The 12310-nt window shown below is 39.5% G+C and overlaps 1 protein-coding gene and 1 long non-coding RNA gene across 5 annotated transcripts in view; one reads left to right on the top strand and one right to left on the bottom strand.

Annotated features, from left to right (window-relative positions):
- ptprub (protein tyrosine phosphatase receptor type Ub) overlaps positions 1-12310 on the top strand; it is a 318361-nt gene that overhangs the window by 158649 nt on the left and 147402 nt on the right. For all 4 annotated transcript variants that reach the window (XM_078932872.1, XM_078932871.1, XM_078932870.1 and 1 more), the window contains exon 5: positions 5746-5861. In XM_078932872.1, coding sequence (XP_078788998.1) covers positions 5746-5861 — 116 coding nt within the window. The remainder of the gene's footprint in view (positions 1-5745; positions 5862-12310) is intronic.
- On the bottom strand, positions 10854-12302 carry LOC144984468 (uncharacterized). Its single transcript, XR_013648184.1, has 4 exons — positions 12176-12302; positions 11977-12071; positions 11205-11258; positions 10854-10988 (listed from the first exon to the last, which is right to left on the bottom strand). It is a non-coding gene; the product is annotated as an uncharacterized LOC144984468 (long non-coding RNA).

Below are 12310 nucleotides of genomic sequence, written 5' to 3'. Positions count from 1 at the left end.
TACAAAAACTTCTAACTTTTCATAGAGAAAAATAAATGAAACAGATCAGACTTGATCAGAACTGCTCCATCAGTTCCATTTAAAAACAATGGACATTGACAAACATTTTGTCAACATCCTGTGAATCTTCTAGGAACTATCAGAGTTTCTTCTGCTAGTTTAGACTGTTTTTGCTGGAGAATCATCTCTTCTTTCAGTGACATTGATGCTTGAAGTCTCTGCTTCAGCTGATAAAATGGTTGCTGCTATTTCCAGGTTTAAAAGGAACCTGCCTCCTGCACAATTTGCAAGGCAAGCAACTCTGTTATTTTTATTTTAAATAACTGTAAAGCTCCACACAGGGGCAAAAATTACATTTTTTAGTCACCGGAGAAGTTGGCCGGTAGATTAAAAGAAATCTGCCATAAAAGCATATTTTTTACCAACCATTAAACAGTATTTTGCACAGAAAAACCTAATAATTTTTTTAAGAAAATGAAAATGCATAAAAGTAACATAAATGTATGAAGACGTCTTTATTGTCATCTAACTGTAAACTTAAATTCAAACATGTTAAGAAAACAAACAACAAATTAACAATAGATTTCCTAATTCTGCCTCCAGGTGATCACACTCATTCATTCATTCATTTTCTTAACCGTTTTTCCCTTTCGGGGTCACGGGGCTGCCGGAGCCTATCCCGGCCACTTTTGGGCAAAGGCAGGGGACAACCTGGACAGGTCGCCAGTCTGTCGCTGGGTAGAATGTCCACAAAGATACACCCATTCACTCTCACACTCACACTCACACCTAGGGACAATTTAGATTGGCCAATTAACCTATGAAGCATGTTTTTGGATGGTGGGAGGAAGCCGGAGACCCTGGAGAGAATCCACGCATGCACCGGGAGAACGTGCTAACTCCACACAGAAAGGTCCCCCATTGATGTAGTTTTTCATGTCCCCAAGCCGGGACTTGAACCGGAGGCCTTCTTGCTGTGAAGCAAGAGCGCTAACCACTGTGCCACCGTGCAGCCCCAGGTGATCACGTTACGTGAAATCATAACAAAAACAGCCTGAAAACAGATGAATGTTTTTGATTATTGTTTTTAAATATCATTAATCAGCACAACATCTGACAGGTCGCCGTTTTTCCAGAGAGACTTTTTCTTAATTTTATTTCTAGTCTTCAAATGTAAACTTGAGAGTCATTTTGGTTCAAATGTAGTTAGATGTGGTTTTGGTTCTATGTAAAAAATAATAATAAAGGAAAATACAACTGCAATAAAATTGTTGAGTAAACCGATCATTTGGGTTTAATCTTCTCAAAATAGTGTAAGAATGCAGGCAGAATGGTTGGCCCTCACAGTCTGACCTCACCAAATATGGCCCTCTCTGCAGAAAGTCTGGACACAGGTGAAGTGACCACGGGGGTGGGGGGTGTTCCTGTGCGCTTGTTTACCTCACGTGCAGACGGTAGAGGAGGAGAGGACAGAGAAATTCACCAAAAAAGAGAGATAATAAACATTTACTCCCCATTTGGCGAATAACCCTCTAACTTTTACTCGCCGAAGAGGATAAAATGCTCGCAAATGTGTTCATTTCAGACCCTTCAAAACAAAAGTCTATCGCAATTGATTCATTTTTCTATTGATAAACAGTTCTATCCTGATATATATCGTTATCGTTCCATCGCCTAGCACTGTTTGACGGGAAATAAAACCTAAGTAGGATCAGGTGAGAACCTGACCTTTTACTTCAGTTGGAACTGTTGTAAGAACCTGTCATGTCACCTTTTTTCTTCTTTGGATAAGTAAATAAATATAACTTTAGAAATGAAAAGAAAGAGAAAAATCTAGGAAACATAATGTAGGTTTATAAAAACACTACTTCAATAAATTATATCAGAGGCTTTTTGACCACATTTTATTCAGGTTAATGTTAAAATGATGACTTTGTCGATGTTCTTGGGTCATTGGTCGTTTCTATTATCCAGTTTTCCACTTGTTTTTCCTCTTTCATATGTGACTTTAATGTTGTCTTTAGTGTGTTTTGATAGTGTATAATTTTTCAGTCCTCTCAGTGATGAAAAGATTTTCAAGTCAGTAATGTAAAACACGACTGAAACAGTTTGACCTTCAAGCACTGAGCTTAACAGTTTGTACAAAGTATTTATGCAGACGCACTCTTTCTCACAGACAGAGTGTTCTAGACTTATACTTTGTGGAAGGATCATATTTTCCCAGAAGTTTTCTTATTTTCTTTGATGTCATCTTTGAAAACTTGAACACTTTTACATACTTGAGCCTGTTTGTATGTGAAAAGCAGCAAGATTGCATTTGTTTTACAACAGCCCTCATTGGTGATCACCTCAGGGAGATTCTTTACATGCCTACAGAAAAGGGTTGACTGGAATAATCCGATTTGTGCGCATTGACTATGGAAATGTGATCATCAGATCATCCGGATTTTTGGGAACCTAGGAAGCATATTTCCTTAACTTTAATTTTCTTTTATTACTTTAAAGTTTTTCTTTGATCTGTGGTAAACAAGGCGGTTTCCCGACCGTCGGCACCACCTCTACAAATAAGATCACAACTAGAGGATCTTTCTATTGTTGTCACGATACAAATAAGAAAACTATTATAAAGTTCAGAAAGAGAATGTTCTGCTTCTCTTCCATGTGGTACTGAACTCCACCCACTCATCACTTCAACATGTGAAGTGATCACGTCTCAACCAGTTGTCTTCGCCATAGTTCAGAACGCACCACGCCACCCAGACTGCGACGCCTGAAACAAGCAGCCACCAGACCACCGCGCCGCGTCCTACTCCTTAAAACGCTTCGCAGGACCTCTGATCACGTCTGGGCATACAGAGTCCCTGATTGGTCAAAGTTCTGCTGTGTGGCGTTCAAGCAGTCGAAAGTTCAACTAGTTGAATTTTCAGCTCTTGTTCAATGAACGGCAAGTTCATATGTAGAGCTTGAAAATTGGACTAAAGAATTGCAGGACACGAGAGGTTTGAGTGCAGGAGCCTGAAACACCAGTTTACAGGTGTTACATAGACTTTTCAGTGTAAGCGCTTGATCGAATGCCGGTTGCAGAGGCCGCTGTGCTCCTAGATTGACACACGAATTGCTTTTGGTGTGAACACAGCTTTAGGTGTGCAGACATAACATTTGGAAAATCTACATGTGTAGATTGTTCCGTCTACATACCATTTTAGAAAAGAAAAGACATTTTAAGAAATCTGAAAATGATCCGATATTGAGCGTGTAGGTAAACTGGCTCAGTAATGGCACAGTACAGTACATATAGTACATTTTTTTAAGTAATGAAACTCTGCTTTAGCTCTTATATAGTTTTATTTTATTTATTGATTTACTTTTAGTTTTTAGTGCCACCTCTTACAGCTTTTTTAAATGTCACATTTCGTAAAAATCTGTCCAGTTTTGAGACAAATGCCCTGTTTTGTTCTGAGGTCTTTTCCTGGTAAGTGGCGTTTTAAAGCTTCATGAAATTGCCCTCCCTGCAGGGTGGATTCTATTCCTCCCCCAAATGGCTCTCTTTAGTGCAGGACATTTGGAGGCAGGTCAGAAAAACAGAAGTGCAGCAGTTCACCGTGTTGTAGCCCTGAAGTGTCTCCTATAAAACACTGTCACCAAGACCTCTGAGCTTAATACTGCTGTCAGTGACATGCTAACATTGCACTGAACACAAGGACTCTGTGCCTGTGTTTACCCCACATGGCCCATGCTGCTGTCAGCTGAAGCCACCTTGAAGGATATTTCTCCTCTCATATGAGGATTGCTGCTTTCTTTTCCCCTGGTAATATTAATTTGCCCCCTTCTGTCCCAGGAGAAGTGTGGTGATCACAGACACACCTCCAGTGATTTAATCAAATGAACGACGATTAAGAGATTGGGTTGCACTTACACACACCTCCCAGAGGGCCCCCGCGTTACTCTGAGACACAGCAGATGGCATCTCCTGACTGCTCCCACTGAAGGCATTAAATAATTAAGGCTCTCATCAGGACCTCAACATGGCTTCTGATGTGGCACCAGGCCAGTCTGCATCATTCAGCACCAAAAAACAAGAAAGGAACGGAAAGTGTCACATAGCTAAAAATAGAACCAACTTATAAATGCTCTTTCCCTCATTACAAATTCCTGTTAAAGCCTAGTTGACATTTGCATTGTATTCTCCTGAGTCGCAGGCTTTGACTCTGAAAGCAGTGTTGCAGTTCAATGAAATATTTATCACGCTAAAGAGTCCTGAGGATAAGATCTGACACATTTAGCCGTACAACAGTGCAGCTCCAGACAACTGTAGGGTGTGTTTTTTCCTCATGCATCCATTTTAGTGTTTGTTTACTGTATGTTTGCCTCTCAGACATGAATAATGAATGATCCTGAGGTGGGAAAGTCAGTCAAAGGAAACGTGGCCACATGTGGGTCCCAATGCAAAGCATCCCTACTTACTGTGCACAAACAAAGTCTAGAAATTGACATCTTTCTGCAAAATCGCAACTGGGTGTTGTGCAAAACCAAGCAAGACACAAGTGACCCCAAACATTACTCCTCCCTGATGTAGCAGCTTTTCAGTTGCAGTGCCATCTCAGCCTGTCAGTCTCACAGAGTGACACGTCAACTTGTTCTAGCCAGTTTCTCAGAGATGACTGGCAACGCTGCTGGCATTAACCCAGTGATTTGGCTCTGCAGGGGTTTGCTTTTCTCTTCTCTATTGTTGGATTTGGGTGAGAGGTTCACTCCCACACACTGACTCATTGGCAGCTCCGCTCAGAATGCTACAACATAATTAGTAATATTGAGGACAGACAACGCTCACTTAGTGAATGTTTCTTTAGAAAACTAAAAGGTTGGGTTAATCTCTTGATGGAAGGAATTTTTGCAGTTTACCGTGTATTGATCCTCTTCACACTTCATTGATCCTCTGTCTGTTTGTGTCCTTTACAATAAAGAAATTGCATTTTGCATGTATAACTATTTTATAATGTCATGTTGGGGTTACTTGATAAATCTCCAGTACTTGTCTCATTTTAGTGAGTCTATGTGATAGAAGTAATCGTTTTTGTGTTTTTCTATTGGTGTTTCTGTGTTTCAGCAGGTTTGATGAGCAAATGCAAACTGAGGACTGTTGGAAACTAAAAACTTAGTCACATGGAGAAACATATCAGATGCATCAGATAAAATAGCAAATCCATTGGGAAAATTTATTGGAAACAGACATAAATGAGATGTTTGAGAGTCCCTGTTTCATTGTGACTGTCCTCACAATTCCAGTTAAACCTTAATGTTTGGGTCACAGTTCGGTTTCAGTTTGATTATGTGGTATATCATTAAACAACAACAGCAATAGAAATCAGAAAATCCTATTTTAAATTTGCTTAAAAGAAAATAACAATGGAAAAAAACTTACAGTTAGCTTATAGTAAGCCTGGTATAATGTAATAAAAAATAAATAATAAATCTTTCATAATTTAGCACAGCAATTGTTTGACCTGTGTTATTTAAGTTTGTACAAATGCGTTTGCAATACCTGAACATCTTTAATATTTGTACCAGCAGATTCATTTTTGTATCATAGAAAAAATTGGTAATTATGTTTTCAAGTAAAAATCCTTTAGATATTCACTCAATGTAAAAAACTCCAAAAAGAGAACTTTGAAACACTTGTAAAAGCTGAGTGGCATTGTTAGTGTTTTCATCTCACAATGTCTCCCATTGTTGATGTCTTTCTAGATAAGGCGCCACATTTCTCGAGGCTTGGAGAGGAAGAGATCAACGCTGGCCAAAACGCCACCTTCCAATGTGTTGCTGCTGGGAAGGCCTCGGAGGCCGACAAGTTCCTGTTGGAGGTCAGTAGTTCAGGGTTTTGGTTAAATGGTAAAAATGGCGTATACTTATATAGCGCTTTCTACCTTCTTTCCAAGGCCCAAATCGCTTTACAGTCACAGTCCCATTCACCCATGCACACACACATTCACACACTGATGGCGGCTCCGCTGCCGAACACTGGCGCCAACCTCCCATCAGAGGCAAGGTGGGGTTCAGTGCAGTGGCGCCTCCAGAAATTTTTCATGGGGGTGGCCAGTGGGGGGCCACATTTAATCTTGGGGTGGCACACAAAAACCATGAGCTATATTTTTAAAATTCATTCTACCAAACGTAGTAAAACAACCTTTAGAAAACCAACAGAAAGATAAATGCCTACTGATATTTTGTAGAACATGAACTTATAGTAGATACTACTAGTATAATAACTAATAGATACTAGTAGATACCATTAGTAGATACTGCTACTGATATATATACATTTTTTTTGTTTATATTTAATGATTTGGTGTGTCTGCTTGGGGTGTTCGGCTCTTGACTGAGAGATATCTATAATAAACAAAAAATGAAATCTGTTGTTCTGAAATAATAATAAAAATATCCTTCTAATTATTAATTATATCTGTTGACATTTCTATTCAGACTAATAATCATGAAACATTTTTATTATTAGGGTAACCTAATTTTAACTTCACCAGTTGGTCCAGGAACAGGTGGAGCCCCTGCTTATGCTGAGTTCTGCCTTGCTTCTCTGAGCAATGATGCTGACTGTCCCTCCTCTGATGCCGTCTCATCTTTGTCTTCCTCATTCTCTTCTGTCATTCATGCTGCTCTGTCTCATCTTCCTCCTCCTCCTCACTACTCCTCTGTTGCTCTCCTACCATCTCTTTCACTCCTTCTGCTGCACTTTTATTCTTAAAATAAGAATATATGTTGAATTTCTCTTCATTCTCTGAAAATGGACAGACACAAGCATCAACTAATGACTATAGGTAACTCTGTGGAAACAAAAACACATCAAAATGTTGCGGTAACACAACAACCAGTGCTTAAATAGTGCCATGAAAATGAGTGGCTTGTGACAGGGACATCCTTTTTTTACTTATTAATAAAAAGTAATGACACATCTACCACCGCTGATGATGTGGCGTATTTGCACCAAGTATTTGCACACTGGGTTTACATGTTTTGCAGACCGCATGTTTTTTACACCTTTGCAGCTGTTTTTATTTAATATTTAATATATATTTCTTTATTTAATAAGAATCTAATTTTTGATAATAATTTTAGTGATATTTTTAATTATTTAATATAAATGTCATTATTGATGTCCTTTATTGATGTTATATTATACAGATTATTTCTGAATGTCGTGTTGCTGCCACAGATAAATGGAATTTCCCCATTGTGGGATTAATAAAGTCATCTATCTATCCATCTATCTATCTATCTATCTATCTATCTATCTATCTATCTATCTATCTATCTATCTATCTATCTATCTATCTATCTATCTATCTATCTATCTATCTATCTATCTATCTATCTATCTATCTATCTATCTATCTATCTATCTATCTATCTATCTATCTATCTATACAGATCTAAAGTACAGTAAACAGATTGTTAAAGACCCACGGAAAATATTTAACAGGAAAAGAAACGTAGCATTTTGGGATGTGTGATTGTGTGTGCGTGCGTGCGTTCACGCGCGCACGCGTGTGTGTGCGTGCTGAAACCGGTGCTCGCGCAATGCAGGAAGAGAGGGGGGAGAGTGCGTGAGGGTGTGGAGCGCGTACACGCGCGGTCAGTCGCCGTTTTTGACTTAAAGAAAAAGTAATAAAGAAAGTTCATCTTTAGTGACTGAGACTGGTTCTTTTGTCTGACCGAGGATCTGAGGGTTCGAACGCGGAAGTGAACCACGCGTCTTATTCATTCTGCATCCAGCGGCTCCTCTTGTCTGCGCACTCAAAGGCAGCAGGGAGGGGAGGGGGTGAGGGCCGGTTTAGGTGATCAGAGCGACTTGCCGCTTGCTGGCTGTGCATTTGGGATGAAACGCACAACTGATGCTACCACAGCTTATAGTGGCTACTGGGGTGGCCACTGGGGTGGCCAGGTGTCGGAGAGGGGTGGCCGTGGCCACCCCTGGCCACCCCCTGGTGGCGCCACTGGTTCAGTGTCTTGCCCAAGGACACTTCAACACATGGCCGTGCAAGGCGGGAATCGAACCTGCAATATTACGATCATGGGTCGACCGCCCTACCGCTGCACCACGGCCGCCCCACAAACACCTCACAAACTATTGTCTCTTTACCACCAAGTAATCTGGCCTCAAAAAGACCACTTGTTCTGAGAGAAAAGGCCTTTTTCTTTTTTAGTCCGTACAACTTCTTGGAGTTTCTTCTTCCCACAGAATCTGAGATATTAAATTTGTAATTGAACTACAAGCAAAGAAGAGGCCTTGCAGGAGTCTGCTCCTGGGGGGAGTCCCCAGTTTTCTAAAGCACCAGCAGGAACCCTCCAGAACTATGTGATCCAAAAGAATCGATTTGGCTCAAAGGACATTTGAGCAGAAACGAGCACAAAGCCCAGCCTCCAGCTACAAAGATGTAGAACAGACAGAAGCCATAACACCGTCAGCAACTAACCTCTTAGTCAGTATGCATCTTGTTTTTGGGTCGCTTTGGGGTTATTTCTGCATCTCTTTGTGTTTGTTTTTAGCTGATTTTTCTCTCTTTGTACTCCTTTGATTGACTTTCTAGCTAGAAATTGTAATTGCCACTTCAAACGTTGCTGCTGGCTCAGGGGGCAGAAGTGGAGCTTCACATGCCGGCTCAGTCAAGCAAAATCATTTAGTTCAGCTGAAGATTAAATTCTTCTGAATAGTTTACACCTCTAAAGAGTTGGTAAGACAAGGTTTTCTCTGTTTTTAAACCATTCTTCATCCCGGAATAATGCGTTCAGAAACAAAGAGGACTCACTCGTCTGACTGCTGTGAAGGCTGGCCTCAAAGTGGTTTTGCTGCTTTCTGCCAAACTTCTTCTTTCGATTATAGACGTTGTTCTGGGGATTTTACTTTTCATCTACAATGGGTCGCTCAGTGAAGGTCGAGTGGATCCATATAGCCCCCTCTGTCTCTAGAGTATAGCTCAAACATGAGAGCCCCAATTAAAGAACCAGGCATGGTTTTTCTGCACGGCGTTTTTTATTTGATTTTTCTTTTTCTGTCTTGCTTCACTGCAGTCACAGTGAATTCAAGGCTATTTCCATTTTACATCCCGGGCTGCCAGGTGCTAATTATGGTCAAGCTGGACAGACCCACTTTATTGTCTAAATAGGAGCTGAGGCATTCAGGTAATTGAAGTGTCCTCGTTCACACCTCCTTCACCAACCACCCATTTTGTGGCCGTGGAAAAAAAAGGAAGACAAATGCTTTGGGTAATTAGCTGCTTTAACCATCCAGACGCCAGCTGTAATGAGATCTCCAGGCCTCTGGAATCCTTGTTGCTCCGCCTCCTCGTCCTTTTTCACCGCTTTCACATCTTTCGGTCCTTTATATTTTTCCTCCACATGAGGACAAATCAGTGCTTTGTGTTGATATGCACCTGTTATGTGTTTACCTTAACAGCTGCAGAACAGTCTTGGCTGCAAACACATTAACAGATCGTTGTGTTTTCCTCTCCAATTAGTCACAGCCAGATTGGTTTGCTAACATGGAGCAATCTCATGCGTTTTTGATTTTTTTCCAATTCTCCCTCACTGAAAAAAATATAACAGTGGTTTAACTTAAAAAAATTGAAGTAATCTGTCACACCTAATATATTTGCATTGTATCAATGTAAATGAATAATATAGCCTAACCTATTTTTTTTTATTTCGGTTAAACTGATTCTGTGAGGTGAAGAAAAGCAATTATTTTGAGTTTCTCTAAATCAAAATAAATAAGTTCTGTTTTTTACTCAATGGAAATGTTCTACTTTATCTAACCTGAAAAAAACGACTTGATATAATCCATTTTTTAATCTTTGAGCAATTTACTTTTTAAAGTTGTCTCAGATAAAAATGTCAGGTTCACAATCTAATTAACTGAATTAAGCTTTAGAATTATATATTGATGTACACAGACTCAGAACACATTTCTTCATGTAAACAATATTTATTGTTCCATGAACATATCCACATCCAAATTTACAAACATGACATCTTTAAGATGTATAAACATCAAAACTGTTTCCCAATACCAATACACTTAAGTGAGGGAAAAAAACATTAATTGACGCTAACTTATAGCTGGCTGTTCAGTCTGAAAACTTTTTTCATCCATCACTATCTTGATGTCTGTTGGTGGACAGAGAAGATCCTCTCTCCCAGTGAAAAAGATCGCCATGGTTTCAATCTGTGGAGCATCACTGTCCAGACCGTTCTGCAGACATAAAAAAAATTAACATATTACAACTGGCGCGTTGCTCTAAAAGGTATAATTTTGTTTTAGTTAAATAAATAAGCCTCAATGTGTATGCTCACTTTGCTTTATCAATGTTTCGGGATTAGATACATATGCCTGTGACCCCATAACATATTTTTGACTGTTAACGTTAAGCAAAAGTTGTATTCAAAGCAAAGAAAATTTAAAACAGAAATGTCAAATGCAAACTAAATGTTGTATTCATTTTTGAAAGTTGTGCACAAAGTCTTAGTATTTGTGCACAACTTTATCTTTATGAATATGTTTCTTGTTGGCAGTGATCTTAACCCATACAGTGCCATGTTCCATTTCCTACATCATAAAAGAGTGTCATAGTTGAGAGGTGGATAACCTTACCTGGTGTTCTTTAATGAGGTGCTCAAAAGATTCACCAAGTAGATCATCAGAGATTTTAGGATGGCTTCTCCTCTGATGGTAATATCAACAATCTGAAAAGAAAGCTTGTCATTAGTTAAAAGTTCACTTAACCACACAACTACTCTATGGACCACTCATGTCATACAGACCCTTCATCCAGAACTTCTAAGATGTTGGTGGTCTGCTCTTTCACACGCCCTCCATTGCTCCTGATGACCTCTAGAAGTTTGGTGGAGTGTTTGTCCAACTGTGCAAAAAACTTTGCCTCCAAAGTAATTGTTGTAACTCTCAAGAAGTCTGCATTTATCTGAAAATGAAATCAGAGAACATGGATGATGATGGTCCAGTTTGTAATGTTTTAGGAGTTCAGATCGTCTTGAATAAGTATGGGCACAGTCTTTACATTTCCACGTCGATGAGTAACTGCGGAAAACAAACAGGTGTTTAGGGTGTAGGGAGAGCAATGTTATGATTGGGCCTTCATCACAATTGCATAGGTTGTACAAAACAAAAAAAAACTTACCAAAAGTTAGTCAAAGGCTTCCAGACTGGATGCAGAGCAGAAACCGAAGAGTGTCTTTATGAAAAAATAAATAAAAATAGTCATTACAGATGATTACAGACAGTGGAAATCTCAATGATCATACACGATAATGACAGCCACACAGTTTGGAGCCTATTCTCTCTGATTATTTTTATTTTTTGAATGTTGACAACAGGGAAAAACTGGGAAGTGTCACAGGCTCCTGCAGCCGCTTTTGACATTAAAAATGTGTCTGTGTTGAGTGTTAAGGATCCTGCTGCCGTATCCCATAAACTCTTTTTTTGTTCAATCATTATAAAAAATTTAATAGGTTTATTATTATTAACCTCCGACGACATACTCTGTCAAGTGACGTAATATTCACGCATGCGTGAACGGTCGGTTCGGGGAGAGCAGTTGTCCCTGTTAAATTCAATAAAATATCCAGTGTAACATAACGTAACACGGCTCATAGATGTTTTCCTGTAGTAAATAACATTCGACAGCAAATACACCACAAACAGTGTTTGATAGCAGTGTTGCATCAATTTGTACTCCCTATTAAAGTAAATTCACCAGTCGCAAAATACGGCATGAGAGCCTCACTGTTAGTGCTAAATGTTAGCTTAACTGCACAGCAGCTAAAGTTGAATTTGCAGCAGAAAGTGTAAAAGCTTAAAATTCTTGGGGAAAACTCAAACCAATGCAAGCTTCGAAAACTGCCGACTGTATTTAAATTAGTGCTTTTGTCTTATTAGAGGTAAGAACTTACCTTTAAGCTGCTGCTGTCGGTCTCCGGGCGGCGGTTAGTTCCTCTTTTCCAAACAAACTTACTGCTGCTGGGGGTTGGGGACCGACTAACGTCGTCTGAAAATTGTGTCCAGGCAGTGAAGGAAATCCTCGTTTAAATGTACAAGGAGAAAACGACTGAACTAATTAATATACAATGATTTTTGTTGATGTTGTTTTACCTTACTTGTCGAGTTGTCGCTCTGAGAAGCAGTTCAGATTATGGCAGAAATACGGCCCGCCAAATTTGCATTTCATTTAGTGCGCATGCGCACATCAAACTCAACCTAATAATTGTGCTTTCACAAAACGAAAAA

This window comes from Oryzias latipes, chromosome 16, assembly GCF_053564925.1.
Source record: "Oryzias latipes strain Hd-rR chromosome 16, Olatipes_Hd-rR_3.1".
Taxonomy (NCBI): Eukaryota; Metazoa; Chordata; class Actinopteri; order Beloniformes; family Adrianichthyidae; genus Oryzias; species Oryzias latipes.
The sequence above is the reverse complement of the archived record's forward strand: the minus strand, read 5'-3'. Positions and strand labels throughout refer to the sequence as shown.